This window comes from Ornithodoros turicata, chromosome 3, assembly GCF_037126465.1.
Source record: "Ornithodoros turicata isolate Travis chromosome 3, ASM3712646v1, whole genome shotgun sequence".
In the NCBI taxonomy this organism is placed as follows: Eukaryota; Metazoa; Arthropoda; class Arachnida; order Ixodida; family Argasidae; genus Ornithodoros; species Ornithodoros turicata.
The window spans coordinates 654,533-672,071 of NC_088203.1; the positions used below are offsets into that span (position 1 = coordinate 654,533).

Below are 17,539 nucleotides of genomic sequence, written 5' to 3' on the forward strand. Positions count from 1 at the left end.
TGGAATGGCTTGGCAACCTAACTCCATTCCGTTAATTTCCTCAGTAAAAGAAAATGACCGGTAACTACACTGGCAAGTCCAGCAGTGCTAGAGGAGATTGACATTACCACGGAAAAAGCACAAAGACAAGGTTATTTCACTCTTGACCGTGTGCAGGTGCGGTGCAAAGGGCACGAGGGCAGAAACCAGCACGTTGAAACCAAAACTGACACCGGGACACCCAGACAATTCCATTCCCCTTCCCCTAGGACAGTTTCCGTCATTCCATTCCAATTCCATTCTGCTAAATCTGGAATGATTCCGGAATCATTCCAACTCTGGAGTGGTAACTCCGCAACACCTTTCGATCTACGCGCGGATCTCTGGAGCACCACAGTTCAAACACCCTCCGCAAGATGGCAGCATATCCCTGCTTAGCGAACATGTTCGCGAATCCCGGAGGAGGGTCCCCATCAGTGTATGGTTCTTGCCCCTCAATATTTTGCCACCGGTGGCCAGCAGTACGTTGAGTGCCATGTGCAACAATAAGAGATCGCGCTTAAAGCATGCGACGTTCCCGTGAACATGGCCACGGTAGCCAGGTAGGTTTTTTCCCCATCTGTCAAAGAACCTCGCTGTTTGTAAACAGCCATCTTATGACCCCATGTACACTCGGCTGGTATCTGTTGAAACTTTTCTATTTTTACGATGGATAGCAGACGATGCGAAGAACTTAGGTCGATGACAACGAGACCCCCATTACTATTACTCTCACTTGAGATGTGAGCTTCCGACGGATGTGTGCTACCAATGGGGGAAACGTAATTGATCGGCCTTTCATTCATGCATTCAAGATGGTGTGAATGGCCGAACAATGAATGTTGTCAATGCGCTAGCTCATGCTGCTTTTAGTCCCATCTCACTGATCCTCTTTCTTGAAATTTATCTCCTAGTGTGAATACCTTACTCACCCACATGTTGCACGAGATTGGTCGTACAAAAAGAAAAAGTTGTATAAAGCGACTTCTCCATGTATTCATTCTGTTGGCTACTCGACATCAGTTGTGCCTGGAATGTGTTTTTCAATTGATCGAGAGAGGGCTGTGCGAAAGAATTTATATCTTGTCGAACCAGAAACAGCAGGGAACATCACCTGACAAACAGAATGCAGGACAACTATAGACTCAAATCTAAGGCTTTTTAATAACGGCGCACTGTTGTTCGTCACAAATGGCATTCGAGTGTGGGGCTTTCCAAAATATGTTCCCTTCCGTTCATGGACCATATTGGTCAGGTTGGCCGAATTTTGCACCAAATATGGGGTGGGTTCCATGAAAAATAATATGGAAAAAGTGTTCCACCGAAACGAGACGAAAAAAAAGAAGTGTATCCTTCTTCCTGCAGCGTCCAAATGTCAAATTTTACTGCGATCATTCTTGTCAAGTGACGATATTATAATGTTATGACGAATTTTCGTGCAAATGCATATTCTTTTCTCTATGTAGTTTAGGTCGATGAAAAAACTGTCTTGGTTTGGGGCCGATTGGCATAATACGGCACACTTTGCGAGAAAACGCATGAATAGTGAATATTCTGTCAGAATTTCAAATGGCCAGGTGCAGTCTTCTTGTCCCGTTTCGCGAAAATACCCATCGAAATATCGGCGGGTGGACAAATCTTTTCCTTCAGAGCCTGGCTTGGACGAGACAGAGCTTTAATGTCGGACAGTACTTACTTCCCTCGTTCGAGGTGTACTCTTGAACGGCGTTATTATACACCTAATCAGATACTCGATTTTGTCGAATATGCACTTTCCTACCAAGGAGGAGGAGAAACATTGCGTATATTGAGGGGGGGGGGGGTATATTTATTAGACGAAATGGAAAAAAAAAAACGGGTGAAAGGTTTCTATTTATCCATACTGAGGATTTTTAGTGCATTGTTGCACGCATATTTCGTGCATCTTTATCCGAATTATGATACGAAAGAGAGTAATTTATTTGGCATTAGCGAAATGTGTAGAAAGACTTTGCACGTGCCGGAGGAAAAAGAGAAAAAAATTAGTGGTGTCGTTTCAGAGGTGTGCTGTACGTGATGCCGCCACTACAACCATCAGCCCCACCGTGGACACCACCCACAAAGGATGGTAAGTGATGATGGGAACATTTCCTTGCTCAGCAGCGAATAAAAAGTGGAGAAAAGTCACTATACGGACTATAAATGAAATTTCAGTGGCATCAATTTTGGAAACTTTCATTCACCTACTTGGCTGAGGTTGATTGCTTATAGATTACTCCAAACATTGCAGAATGATAGCCATATTTGTCATTGTTCGTTGCAACCGTCATGGTGGAAGAAAAAAAGAATCTCACCCAATGCATTTCCAATGATACTCAAAAGTATAATCTTCTCGGAGAATATATTCTTATGATGCTTACAAGTGGTAACCTCGCTTCGGCCCCAGGGATGAGGGATGGTAACAGAGCTATAAAGTGACACGAGCTGATGGTTCGCCCAAGCGGAGTCCCAACTGAGCTCAGAGCGGGACGTCATCCAACGGTGGCTGACATACAAACTCGCACACAGTATGAGCATCTCATCATCCTTTCCGCACCCCTCTAACACCCCTGTCCACAAAAGCTGCACACTCTTAAAAATGAACTTGACCGCATAGCACGCTCCTAGCCAACCATCATCTCCAATGATACCGTTATCTGCCCTGATTTGTTCAAAACGTTTTCAACAAATCAGGGCAGATAACGATATCATTCGAGATGAGGGTTGGCTTGGAGAGTGCTATGCGGTCAAGTTCATTTCTAAGAGTGTACAGGGTGTTACCCTATAGATGGCTTGCACCGGCCCTCCAGAAAGAGGGAAAAGAAGCACGCGTATAGGCGGGGTGCGCCAGACCACCAGAAAGAGGGAAAAAGCACTGGTAAAGCTATGGTGTGACGTCACGTGCAAGCCATGTATAAAAGTCTACCCGTGCCGCCATGCCGTACTCAATGCAGGTGCCACATTGTGCGGTCTTCATATAAAGCTCATAAGGACATTTAATCTTGGGAAATTTCCAACTGATTGAGCGTCGCAGCACGAAGTTATCAAAACGTGCGATTCCTGTAGTCAAAACAATCAAGATGGCGGCGTTGAGAAGAGCAGTTGGCATGCTGTTCCCCAGACGGCGGCGTGTCGCATATCCTGCCAGCCGGATGGAACTGCAGTCTTCATTTCGCTTTCGTGTAAATGTCGTATTTTGCTCAGAAGTAAGCAACGTGAGGAACGGAAATGCCGACGTACTCAGCAGACGACACCCAAAAGGGATGTCGTCTGCTTACTGAAAGGCAGTGAAATAACATAACGCGGGGACGTCTCTGCCTGGATGGACGGATGGATGGATCGCGACACGTCGCCGTCTGGGGAACTGTGTCACAACTGCGATTCACAACACCGCCATCATGGCTGTTTTGACTAGGAGAACCTCACATTTTGCGCTATAACTTTGCGTTACGGTGCTCAATCACTTCGATATTTACCATGATGGAATGTCCTTATGAGTTTTATACGTAGGCACCACATCGTACCACCTGCATTGAGTAATTGGCGAACACGGCATGCCGGCGCGGGTAGACTTTTATAGGGTAACACCCTGTACTATCAATGTAGGAGATCCAAACTGCAGAAAATTCCGAGTCCATGCCTTTTCAATGGCCTATACCGCTGTCGTTAGGCTTAGCCCATCCCCGTTTCATGCTATATATCGGGCGTTTCCGTCCAAAACCGAAACTGATGTCGAAATTATAATAGAATGATACTAAGTACCTTGCATTAAGGTTTTTACGCTCACTACAAAAACATATTCCGCCATTACAGCCCAAGCTCAATGGAGCGATACGTAAAAAATTTGCGCTCGGTTCTCTTAGCAGACGACCGTCGTCTGTAATTTTCTCTGCGCTTTGTGATTACATCGCTGCTGCTGTGCTCATTTTTCGTAGAATCATTTCTTTGACGTCCGTCATTCGTGGTATTTTTTGTTTCGTTTTGTCGTTTCATCGTTTATTTAGTCTACGTTTCTTGTTGTTTTGCGAATATGCCGCGCTTGACAACGCAGATAGTGATGTGGCATGTACCCATGGAAAGCGTGACAAAAGTAAAGTTTAGAAATGAGATCAGCAGACATCCTCCATCAAGGGGGACGAGCTTTCACGAGAAAGAAAACGTGAGGGAAGTAACAAAGAACCTGACAGCGCCACGTGTCTACAAGATGAGCTGCAAGATATTCAGGGAGTCCATATCGTTCACGAACTTGGAGAAGGTGACCAGGCCAGGTATGTTCCAGTTCTGTGTAGACCAACTAAATCTGATCCGCTCAAACACTAGGCATTTGCCATTTCTGCTTGTGACGGACGAAGCCACGTTTCTCCTGTATGGAAACATCAACACCCACAACCGTCGGTACTGCATGGTCGATCCGCAATCCATACTGGACACGTTGCAGTCCGGAAAATTGACAGTGCGGTGCGGAATGTGGAATTCTGGGGCCTTCTTTCTGCGAAAGAAATGTGACGGGAATAGCTACCTCAGTATATGCTTCGAGAGGATCTCTTGCCGGAGTTCCAACAACTTGACATGCAACGGGAGGTGTGTTTATGCACTTTTCAAGCTCCCTGCGAGAGTGGCTTGACACCAACTTCCAGCCCAACTTCCAGCCCAACTTCCAGGGGCTGGATGGGAAACATGTCGTGGCGATCCCCCTAGGACAGGGGTCGGGAACCTTTACAGTTCCAAGGGCCATATTTCACACCCCCACTCGTCGAGTTTTTTTCCAGGGACCGCAGATGAGATCCATTCTAAAGTCAGTCTAAATTAGCCTGCCGAAATTATTAATCTTTACTAGTTTGAACCGCACCGGCTTTCAACAAACATAACAAAATACTGTTAACGTTTCGGGTCCTCGGGTGTCGATTGATAGCTTCTTACAAAAGAAGCTATCAATCGACAACCAGGCCCCCTCCCAGAATGCTACGCTCCTCTTCTACGTAAATACCCGGTGACGACCAGGACAGCGTCATTCTGATGATGGGACCCGAATGGGACCCGAAACGTTAACTGTATTTTGTTATGTTTGTTGAAAGCCGGTGCGGTTCAAACTAGTAAAGATGTCTACTCCCGGCAATTGGACTATATTCAGAAATTATTAATCGCCGTTGAATGACAAGCTGACCATTGCACAAGTGCAACTAATACTGAAAGCTTGCTTGTTGCGCTCACAAAGTTAGGGTAAGAGAATACGACAAACACGCTTTCTTAATTTTAAGCGCGGGAAAGGCAACACAGAGAGTACACTTATGCTTTTGGAGTTCACCCAACTAAACACCGGGATTTTTGTCGTGCGCTCGGTCTGCGCAACTGTAGTGCAGCTGCCCTAGGATTCACATACGCGTCGTATCCTTGCGGCTCTCCAACGAACCATGCTCTCCGCGCGTCAAAACAAATCCAGTCCGGAGACAAGGTGGCGCCATTCCTGCGGTCTCCCGACTTCCTGGTCCCCACTTCTGTTGTCCCCATAGTGCGCCACCTACAGGTTTTCCCGTCCATTGCCATCTGAATTAGTCCAGGTGCCATCTGAAATAATCCAAGCGCCATTCAGTTTAATCCGGGCGCCATATGAAGAAAAAAAAAACAGGTGCTATTCAGTTTAGTTAGAGTGTCATCTGAATTAATCCACGGTTCTTTTAAGCACTATAACCGTGTATTCACACGAGGGACATCCCCCCCCCCCCCAGAATATTCTACAGACATGTAGTGGAAGGAAAAGTAAAAAAGCTGTTGACGGTACTTAAAGGGGCCGTAAACAGGTACAAAAGGTGCACATCTCTTTGGGTTATATTATTGGAACTTAGGCAGTGAAAACACCTTGCAATTACGAACGCTCAAAAACAAAAGGCGCTTGCAAACGGATGAAATATTCACTGCACTCTTTCGCATTTTAGCTCCGCCCAGCGCTCTAACTTGACGTCATTTTGCCGTAGCGCTTTCCAAGCCAATTACGATTGAGTGTTCCACGTATGATTTTATTTCAAATGCGGAATTTGACTAGATGAACATGAATCCTCTTCTGTTCAAAATCTAAACGGTTACAGCCTCAAACTGAGAAAGAAATGCGTTTAATTTAGGTATCATACGCGCACTACGTTTTCTGGGCAGTAGCACGCGGCAAACCACGAGCGCGAATGAATATCCGGGACTACAGTTCTGGAATCTTAGGTAGGTGCGCGATGGAACATCTTCGTCATCTTCGAATGGTTCCGACAACTGGGCTGCCGTACTTTGATTTGAGCCACGCGGCATCGCGTGGTACAGTGGATAGCGTGCTGGCCATGTCACGTCGTGACTGGGAGGAACCCGGGTTCGAATCGCGTCACATGATAGCAGCAAAGCTGTTGACGTTTGCGCCAGCCGGAGATGTTGATGTCATGACGTTAAATTTTGGAACCACGGAGCGCAAAACGTCGTTTCACACAAACAAACTAAGCGCTCCGACTCACAGCTGATAACGAAGTATGTTTATTGGCTGGTAATTTGAAACGTCATGTGCGCAGCTCGGCCCCCGATTGGACGGCAAAACGCTACGTAGCCATGGGACGTACGCGTTGTGGAGAGAGGCTCGCTGGTTACTCGTCTTTGAAAGCAGTTATACGGGTCAATGAGCTGGCACTAGCCGAATGAAATGTATATTTGGGTATTATGAGCTGCGTTCTTTGGGGTATCATTATTTCAGAAATGTTTGGTGACCTGTTTACGGCCCCTTTAAGGTCTACTGCGTCTTATGTTGGGCATTGGCGCCGCGCCGAGATATCGCGGTCGGAGCGGAAATATAGCAGACGACTCCATTGGTCATGTCGTCTGCTAAAGAATATCTTGTGACTGATCTGCAGGATATTCCACGCGGTTTGCAGAGCGCGAAAATGCATGATGCTAATAGCAGACGACACCAGTGGTCCTGTCGTCTGCGAAGGAATATCCTGTGACTCTGCCGCAGGATATTCCCTGCGGTTTGTAGAGCACGGAGAGACATCACGCACATTCTGTAGCTGACGACAAGACCAATGGTGTCGTCTGCTCTGTGAACCATTCCTTTTGGTGCTCTCCTAACCGTGCGGAATATCCTGCAGTTCAGTCAGATGATATTCTGCAGCAGACGACAGCACCAGTGCTGTCATCTGCTCTGTGAGTCATTCCTTTTCGTGCTCTTCTAACCTTGCGGAATATCCTGTGGCTCAGTCAGAAGATATTCTGTAGCAGACGACAGCACCAATGGCGTCGTTTGCTATGCTATCGCTGCTGTTGCTATCGGATGCTGCTGACGTCACGCGAAGTGATGATGAGGCGCTCTTGTAGATTTGGGATAGTTGATATGCACGGTGGCTGGATGACTGAAATAGGGTCCCGAGCAATAGTGTGCCAATCACTGTTAGTCTTAGGAAGTAACTTAGTTACAAGTAATCACTTACTGAACAATTAACCGGTAACTTAACAGAGAGCTCCTTACTTAAATTAACGGAGAGCAACTTTCGTGGTGAATACCAGTCGGCTACAGGTGCCCAGAAAAGATGCGACTATAGTTTCTGTAATTACGCAGATAAAGCAGAAATGCTAAAGTAATTGCAACTGTACTTTAGTATCCCCTGTTTATCTGCGTAATTTCTGAAACTCTTTGCTGTCTACCTGTCACCGACTGGTATTAATTCACTATGAAAGTCACTCTCTGAAACTGGTTAGTTCCGCAGTTAGCGATTACCTGTAACCAAGTTACTTTCCAAGACTACTCGTTAGCACCAAAAGGATTACAACCGGAAGGTTGCAGTAACTGCTCTATGGAAAGATTTTTCGGAATCTGTCACAGGAATGTTTCTTGGTTCGTTCTTTTAACAGATGGTTCGTCGTGGACTTTCTCGTCTTTTAAGATGGCCAAAAATGTGTGAACCAGCATTGAAATTCTTTTTGCGACTTTATCGTTGTAGGACAACGTTCGCCAAATATTTGAGAGGAGCGTTTATTGAACATTCACTCATCTACGAGCCGACCCGTGATCCTAAAAATAAATCTTGGAGGCCTTTCTTGGCGCAGTCGTCGGAGAACGTAAACCGTTCTTTGATAAGCGGGTGTGTTCTCGGTTGCTGTAGTTAGTGCTTCAAGAACGCTGCGTCCGAACGGCGAGACAGGGTTAAAAGGTGATGGGGTCCGGATGATGGTTAGCACTAAATAGGTGACGGAAAGGCGAAGATGAGTTGTCGAAGGACAAGTACCCGACAAAGGGGGCCTTGTGCCCGGCGTACCATCAGCAGGGAGTTAAGTGTCGCATCATCCACGTCCAGCTTCAAGAGAGGAAGCTTCAAAGGTAACCCCTTGACGCGCGTCCGTGTTTCGATGTGAGATCGACCGAAAGGTGTATTCCGGTGGAGACCCGCAATTAGACGAAGCTTTTCTCTTTTCCAGGGTCCCACGCGTCCTTCGCTATGGACGACGAACCTTCTGCGCCACCCTTGGAACTGATGGACAAAGTTGGCGGCTACGAGGAAGCATCCTTCGACGCCGGTACATTTCTTGGACTCTCGCTTTAATTAATTGGCCGTCTGGAGAAGGAAACGATTGTCTATTGTTCGTAGGGACCTTCATTCGATATGCTTTCTTTCTACGCTGTTTTTCCTTCTTCAGTTTGTTTGTGGGCGGCACACTGGGATTGTCATGGAGTCCACAGACAAGGGTATGTTTGGTGACTTTCTACGAAGGGACTGCCTAGAGATATCTCGTTTTTATTATGAAAGATTCAGCTTACAAGCGTTGAAATCATAGAGGTGGACCCGTTGTCCTCAAGTTCGTGTAAAAGACAGGCTCCGTAGGCTTTCGGGCGAATCGTGCGGGCCACGTTGGCGGAACACGAAAGACGTTCAGTTCCTATGACAGCGATAGTCGTCCCAATGGGAAAAACAACGTCGGCAAAATGCCGGGCCGACGTATGCTTCCGACCTCAAAGTCTTTGGGCCAAGCTTGGGGATTGGCCTTACTCAGCACGACGTAGTGCCGCGGACCTTGTGCCAATGTAGCAGACCGACATATAAGTCATGGGGCCGACACAGGGCCACTGTAGAACCAAGTTTGGGCAATAACCGGCCCTTAGTCGGCTAGATGGCGGCCCACCGACTCACAGCAACGACAAGCCAACTATGGACTACTTCTAACAAGCAACGCAGCCCATGGTTATGCAGCTTCTGATGCCAGGCTGTTGCATTCCTTCAGTGTCAATCACAATCGCTACACTAGAATTTTTAGAAAAAGTGCTTTTGCTGTCACAAAACGTAGTCACTATTGCTAGTCGCAGGAAGTAGATTTACCAGTAAGAAGGATTAGACGACACTTGTGTAGCTAGATGCGGTACGCACCGGTGTGTAGGACTGCAGGCAGGGGCGGATCCAAGATTTTTGTGAGAGGAGTGTCCAGCCTTGGCCAGCATGATCAATTAAATATCATGTGAATACAAAAATAGAGGAGGGGTCAGGACATATATACTGACCCCCTCTTACTGGACTTCAGGTAATTTCTACCACCTGGGGTTCTTTAGCGTGCAACTGAAATCACAGACACAGGGTGCTTGGAGGCCCACGTACTGCTACTGTCCGCAGCCAGGGTCGAACCCGCGATCTTGCGCTCAGCAAGCCAGCACGCTACCGACTGAGCTACCGAGGGCGATCAGAAGATCATCTTCATCTCGTCTAGAAATAATTTTTGCGGGTGGAAGAAATTTACTAAATTAAGAAATTTAGATACGTTGAATTCGGAGGCCAACTACAAAGACACCTTTCGTTTCATTTTGGTTTCGAGTAGCAACTGCATTGCTTTCAAGTTTACCGTTAACGGTTCAGGCCGACATTGGCCTGCCTTTATTATACCAAGCTCTCAATAGCGCACACACCGCGCAACATTCTCGGCCTAACTTTATGCATCAACAACCGCTGTGGGTGACATTAGACCGACGTTGGTCCAAGTTGTGTTCGACCAAGTCGCTTGCAAACTAAAACCGACCACTGGCTGATGGTCGGCAATTTCCACTTGGGTTGTGCGTTCAAGCGTCAAGACATTTTTTGTGTCCAACAATTCCTGTGTGGCGATGTTTCCCCACTTCAGGATTGAAAGCGGCCACGAGAGCAAATTAAAAAAAAAATGGTCGAATTGGCGCGTAATATAAAGAAGACATTTTTTTCTAGTGGATGTTCCACCGCCCTACGACACGACAACGCCTGAACCGGACCAAGGCCCCAAACGCGAGCCATTACCAAGGTACCCATTATGATGATGATGATGAACACACACTAATAATAGTCTGGCAGCACTCCGCAGGTGACGGAGCAAGAAGCCCGGCAAGCCTTAATCAAGCGCGTGTCTGCTGAATGCTGCTATGGAAAGGCCTGCGCCAAAGACATGGCCATTACCAAGATTGAGCACACCTCTGCCTTCCACGTCAGTCCACCACTGCTTGATAACTTGAGTCAGCCTCTTTGAAAATATGAAAAGCTTCCCACTTATAGCAAAATATGAATGGTGACAAACACTCGTTCTTTTCAGTACACCCTGGAGACGTTCACTGAGAAGCGACAAACATCGTGGTGCTTTGAACCATACAATGGTAGTGTCTTGATTGTTGAAAACACACAAAGAAGCCATCTTTCTTGGAGGTACCAAGGGTGTTTCGTTGGGGGGCTGTTGTAGGGGGACCAGTCGACGGGCCTTTGGAAGGCACAGCACCAGGCCCGTGGGACGTTAGCGTACCCACCCCAGTCAGCTTCCAGAGCCACGTGGCATCGGTGGAGGTGCCGCACACGGCCTCAGTCAAGACTTGCCACACCTGCGGAGGAGTGGGACGCAAGCGATGTGCCACCTGCTCAGGAAACGGATATGTCAGTTTCTTCCCTTATGCACTCTTGCTTATCTCATGTGAAATCTATCGTGCAGGAACAATGTAATTACTGTCAAGGAGACGGACACAAGAGAGGCCTCTCTGGTGACAACGACCGTTGCTTTCAATGTCACGGCATGGGACGAAAACGGCTAGTATTCCTTTCTTTCCTCTCAGTGGTCTTCTAACGGAAGGATCGTGTTCATGTAAGCGTATTTGAAGCAAGTTGCACTGGCCACACCTCCTGGTATGAAGGATAGTTTTGTGTGCGAATCAGGATTACCTTTAGAAAAGTCAAGTACCATCAGATGAGGGTCATTTGTAATTTTATGGCTGTCTAGGTGCTGGAAGTGCAACGGTGATGGCATCGCTTCCTGCAGAGCCTGCTCAGGGACAGGCCAGATCAAATGCTACATAAAGCTAACGGTCATCTGGTAAGACCTCGTCCTGGCCTTGGTATCAATTACACCATGCTCATTTGTACAGGTCCAATCGAGTGGATGATCACGTGGTAGAGCACTCCTTTGTACCAGATGACCAAATCAAGTTTGTCTCTGGGCAGCTAGTTTTCGAAGAACAGAATGCCAGGGTACGAGGCACAAGTTGCTGGCGAGCGCTCTCTCTCACAGTTATCTCTCTCTCTCTCGCAGATATGGCCGATCAACCATTTTCCTGACACTACAGTCAATATGGCTTCTGTACAGCTGGTCCAAAAGCACGCATCTGCATTTAAGTCGGAGAAGATCGTCATGCAGGTGCACTTTGGAATCCTTTAGATCAGTGGTAGATTATTGGTCCATTGCATAAGCCAAGATGTCCTCTCAATGTGTTACTTGATGGCAGAGCCTCTGGAGATCATCAAGAGATCATCTGGGCATGATAACCACCGGAACGCCTCTGAAAAGAAATTAATAAATAAAGAGCACTTCCGATTCTGTCTTTTTGTGGTCCAGCATAGTTGCTGGGACCTGCTGTCTGGCTCTGCTTGATGGCACTACTCTTCCACTACCTCCACAGGGCACTGTTCCTCGTATGCCTTGAACAGTGCACCCTTTGTTGCCAAACACAGCCATAATGTGCGCATTTTAGGCGAGAGGTAAAAAGGAGTTTTCTTTTTTTCAGCGGCAACGAGTGCGAGTGATCCCCGTTTCAACAGTTCACTACGAGTGGAAATCGACGACGGGAAACTTCAGCGTATTTGGTTACGAGCGCAAGGTCTATGCCCCAGACTATCCTCAGACGTGCTGCTGTGGCTGCTCCATTCTCTGAGAGAGAGATTGTTGTCCGAACACTCATCCTGGTTGTATTAACTTCCTCTCATTGGATGTGTTGTTTCCATCAATGTCACCAACCACACTGTGTATCAATTTACAGAAAGATGGTGTTTGGACGAGAATACTCGGCCCGATTATTCCGGGCATTGCTCATTCCAGTTTATATTTGAAAAAAAAAATGTTTGTGTGACTTACGTTTTGTCCCAGGATGTACCCTCGAGAGACGAGTGTGCCGACACATATATTATGTCCACCCTTAAATATAGTCTGGAAGACGTTTTTTCGAGTGCCAAGAACACTACTTGTCAATGCAGCCTAAGTTACGTCAAACATGCGTGTTGAATCCAAAGTGTAAAGTTTAGCGCAATTTGTGTTGCAACTCTCACAGTGCTTTGTTTGGCCATTTGTAGGTTTGTAGCCAAGTCTCGTATGTGTCGGCATTTGTGTGTGAGTAAATACAGAAAGCTGTCATTCTCACATTCATATAGTGCTTTGTAGTCAATTGTGGGATGAAGGGCTGTGTTCCACGCGCAAGTTATAACATGAAATGGAATGTGTTCGTTTACTGGCAAACGTTTTTAACATCTACAGTGTAGATTGTGATTGTGTGTGATCCAGATGAGGTGTCATTTCCTCGATTTGTCACGAAGCACCCATTTTTTCTCGTGCCGATCTCCAAATTGTGCATCTGTCACCCCATCAGCGAGTTACCCCAAAGAGACCGCGGAGCTCTATCTGCTTGGAACAGCCGTTCATATTTCCTCACCCCATTATTATTTAAAATTATCATCCCACTTTTTGGGGCCTTCAAAGCACGGGAAGTCAATCACTTCTGGAGAGTGACTCCTATTTTCTCAACCTTCTGTTTCTAAGCCTGCATTTTCATATTACCCGCCAATAAAATTTGTCTTTCCATCGGACTTTAAATACAGGATGTAGTGTGTTATGAAATTGTACGAAAAAAGTCTACTTTTTCAAGAATCATCGAGTCAACAGTATTTATCTTTTGTCATGACCCACCTTTCAGACTTTATTTGTGCATACGGGGATATCCATACACAACTGTGAACAGACAGCATTTCCTCGAATTAATTTAATTTATTTGTAGCTCGATATCGCTGCGTCATCGCCAGTCGATCACCTGTCTGCACGCTATCGCGCCTGGTGCTCAGCATCGAGATACCCTTCTTTGTGGAAAATGAAATGATAGTCTGAAACAAATGAAACGTGTGAACGTCCATTCGCAAGATATTCCGACAGGCGTTTGGGTCGTCCACAACAGTATCTATTCTTTGGTCCATGTGAATATACTCGCTGCATCATTCACAAGTGCGATACGTTTTCTCATTCATTGGTCCATCCTACGAAAGACGAAACGCAAGCGTGAAACCGCGGAAGGGGTCCCGGCATCGGGGAAATGGACGCCCCCTTCCGTGCCCCTCAGGGAAAGCAACGCACCATATCTCCCTTTTCATTACTTTCTCTCACCTTCTTTGGGCAGTCCTTTCCTTCTTCGCGGATGGACGATCCCTTGGTTGGGGCCGGTGGTGGCCGACACATCAACTGCACTGAATCACCTCCTTATGTTATGAATTCTATCAACTCCCAAAAACACTTCAACAACAGGCACCGCACCGATGTATGTCAAGAGCACACGCTCAACCGTGGTGCCAAGCTCTTTGTTCGGCATGCAGAGGACGAAACCAAACCACTTGCTAAGATGTCTCCCTTTCTCATAGCGAGAGATCGGGAAAAGGTTATCGGGAAGACCTGCACTGTTAAAAAGCTACTAACAAGGGGACTTGCAAATCCAAGGTAGTAGCAGACAGCAAAGATCTGCTCTCCTCTCTAGAACTATAGAATTGGCGACACTATAAATGGCGTAACAACGCATCGAACGATGAACCTAATAAAAGATGTGCCTTGATTGTACCGTCTCTGAGATTCAAGAGGGACTCCAAGATCAGGATACGGTGTCAGCCAAACGAATTGTCATGCGCAGTGATGGTAAAGAAATCCCCAAGCATGTTGTTCTTTCATTTCCCTTCCAACCTAAGAGCAAGATACATGAACTGCTACGTGCGACCCTTCGTCCCAAGCCGCCGCCGGTGCTTTAGTCACAAGTCCGCCGTGGGAGGACTACATGCCCAAAATGTTCCAACACTAGGCCATGTAGTGGAAACCTGCCAGAATGACGTCCGATGCCTGAATTGCCAAGGGCTCTCGATCCTACCCTCAGTGGCAGGAAGAGAAAGAAATACTGAAGATCAAAATAACACGGAACATTTCTCATAAAGAAGCAGAAGCGCAGTACGAATTCTAAACAAACGCGTGGGGAGTGGCATCGCTGACAAAATCCGGGGGGGACTTATACCTCCTCACACTCCTCAAACACAAGAACAGCCTGCGAAAGTTTCTCCTCTGCTGGCACCTGCTGTCCAAACGGGCAGTCCTGATCAGGCGTCCACATCCTCTAAGAAGGATGCTGGTGCCCTTTCTGTTTGGGGACGAGATCAGAAAGGACCCGTCTCGACCACTCAACAAATGGAGGTCGAGGACGACTGCTCATCACAAAAGTCGTTGTCGAGCCTCCCGGCACTTTCTCACAGCCCGAAGATAGAAGCGAGAGAACAAGTGGTATGGGTAGAGGAGGTAGACTCTCCGAACAACAGAAGCAACCTTGGCGAAGAGTGTTGCCTCCCTAGGCACACTTGACTTGTGCACCACCACATGCTCTACATGTGCAAGTACCCTCTACATGGCTTCTCTTCCTCTCGCTTATAATGAATCCAACACACATTATCCAGTGGAACTGCCGCGGACTCTTTAGTAACTTAGAAGACACCCGTGATCTTAGCGACAGATATGGTGCCATCTGCATCTCTTTACAAGAGGCAAATCTTCGTCCATGTCATTCAAACCCTTTTTGGCAGTGGAACATCGTAGAAAGGATAGGCTTGATTCTGGACGTGCTTTTGGCGGTGTGAAAATTTTAACACGTAGGGACTTTTCACCAAAGGACGTTCCACTTAACACAACACTTGAGCCCATTGCCGTCCAAATCGGTTTGGACCATGACATAACTCCATGCTATTTATAATTACCTTCATCAACTGTTGTTTCACAGGTTCACTTGATGAGCTGCCGCCGCCCTTCACCCTGTTGGGTGATCTGAATGTCCACAATGTTGTGTGGGGGAGTACAGAGATCGACACCTGTGCCAAGATGTTAGAAAGAGTTCTATATTCTCGAGGTCACTATGCTTGCTGAATACAGGAGCACCCACATAGCTATAAACAGTGCTACTCAGTCGTTTTCTGCAATTGACATCTCTTTGTGTAGTCCCTATCTGTCCCAACATGTTAAATGGATGGTGGAACAAAATCATCGGGGTAGTGACCACTTTCCTGTAATCTTAAAATTTCGTTCTTCAGCCGCCGAACATGCTCACCTCGCTGAGCTAACAGAAGCAGACTGGAGCACCTTTGAAAGGCTTGCTGAACTTACACCATTGTCCTTTGAGGGTAGGAGTGTCGAAGAAGCAGCTAAAATAACTACGGACACGATCATAAACGCTGCCACTCGTGCCATACCTCAGACTTCGGGTCGTCTACCAAGAAGGCCAAGGCCCTGGTTGACAGAGGAATGTGCAACCACTCGGAGGGAACAGAACAAAACTTGGAGCAGGTTCAGGAGACACCTCACACCAGCAAACCTTCTTGAGTTTAAGAAAGAGAAAGCGAAAGTCAAACAGACGCGCAAACAGGCTATAAGGATATAGGTCCTGGAAGAATTTCGTCGGCTACCCGTATCCGATGTATATTCAACGCGTCCTGGAGAACCGGGAAAGGACCTGACAGTTGGTAGCAAGCGCGAGTTGTTCCACTCCTGAAGCCGGGAAAATCGCCCTCTCAGCTCTCTTTTTTCAGGCCAGTGAGCTTGACTAGCTGCATTGGCAAGTTGTTGAAACGCATGATCCTCCACAGAATCGAGTGGTGGTTCGAGAGGCATTCCTCCTTCCCGCGGGAAATGACAGGATTCGGCCAGCACAGGTCTTTCATGGACTCTGTTCTTGACTTCCGGTGGATGCCGGTGGAAGAAGCAAAGGCGCGTGCGAAGACAGTGGTGGCTGCATTTGCACTTACGACACCGTGAGCCACGCCTCCCTTCTGTATACCCTCACTCAAGTCGGCCTTCCCTCCGAGCTATCTCATGGATTAAGGACTTTCTCCATGGCAGGCAACTATTTGTTTGCACCCGTCAAGGGGACACGGAGTATGTCTCGATGTCTTATGGAGTCCCTTAGGGGAGCGTGTTGAGCCCAGTTCTGTTTAACGTAGTCATGGCGGGTCTTCGGGGCTGCATTGGAATGAAACTGTCAATTTCGATCTACGCGGATGACATCTGCATTTGGACCAGCGGCAAATCCCGTCAGGCCATGCAGCGGCGCCTGCAACACGCTTTGAACACTATTGAGCACTCCTCGCAACGGCCGGCATGGACATCTCGACTGAAAAGTCCGTTGTACTCCCGTTTACGAGAAGCAACATGTATCTCTTCCCTCTTTCAGTTGCTGGTGTACAGCTGAGGAGTGCATCTTTTCATCGTTTCCTCGGTCTGTCTTGGGTGAAGGTCCACCGGTGGAATGTGGTAATCAGACATCTGGCAGGCATGAAGTGGGGCAGTGCCACGGCGTCACTTTTGGCCGTCCACTGAACTTGGGTCACTTGCATAGAGCGTGTCTGTGTTGAATGGTCTCCCACCTTCTTCAGTCCATAGGCGCTTCAGTGCCTCCTGGCGCGCAGTCTCCGAGTGTGCTTGAGAGACCCATATGGCTGCAGCGTACACCCATGTGTCTCTCAACTGTATACTTGACTTTGTGGTCACACCCACAACCCCCAGCACTCCTCTTTGGACTTTTTCGACACCGGGCATCTTCCTGTCGGTGCCTGTGCTAACAGGGACGAAAGGCAACGTTGCTATATGTTTGACGAATCAGCTCACTCTGGATGTGATGAGCTCGTGTTATGAGACTTGCACCGCACGGACGGTTCAACCACGAGGGGTAGTTCCTCGTCTGCTTTTGTCATTCCCTCCGAGTCAATTTCAGATGGCCATCATCTCTCACATAACACGTCGTCAACATGCGCTGAGCTTTATGCTATTATTTTCGCCCTGTGGAAAATTGCCCCGTTCGCTCCTGGGTCGTTTTTACGGATTCCACTGCGCTGCTGTATGTGGCATGGGACTTGGCGGCTTCCTCAGCCCTGAGGTCATAGAAATTCTCAAAGTATATAAGAAAGCAAGCGGCCACTTTATCGTCTTCCCGGGTCAT

General features: G+C 47.4%; 1 protein-coding gene across 2 annotated transcripts; it reads left to right on the forward strand.

Moving 5' to 3' along the window:
* The first annotated feature begins 423 nt into the window (after nucleotides 1–423).
* Nucleotides 424–13,138, forward strand: LOC135387780 (protein SSUH2 homolog). Of its 2 annotated transcripts, XM_064616902.1 has the most exons (12): nucleotides 424–581; nucleotides 2,058–2,125; nucleotides 8,476–8,574; nucleotides 10,242–10,314; nucleotides 10,365–10,494; nucleotides 10,600–10,660; nucleotides 10,744–10,931; nucleotides 10,987–11,081; nucleotides 11,272–11,364; nucleotides 11,417–11,519; nucleotides 11,581–11,685; nucleotides 12,053–13,138. In XM_064616902.1, exons 1-12 carry the CDS (start codon nucleotides 565–567, stop codon nucleotides 12,197–12,199), a joined length of 1,179 nt encoding a protein of 392 aa, XP_064472972.1. In that variant the 5' UTR covers nucleotides 424–564; the 3' UTR covers nucleotides 12,200–13,138. The 2 variants fall into 2 exon arrangements, with proteins under 2 accessions (XP_064472972.1, XP_064472971.1); XM_064616901.1 differs by lacking the exons at nucleotides 424–581; nucleotides 2,058–2,125 and adding an exon at nucleotides 7,772–8,377.
* Nucleotides 13,139–17,539: the final 4,401 nt, after the last annotated feature.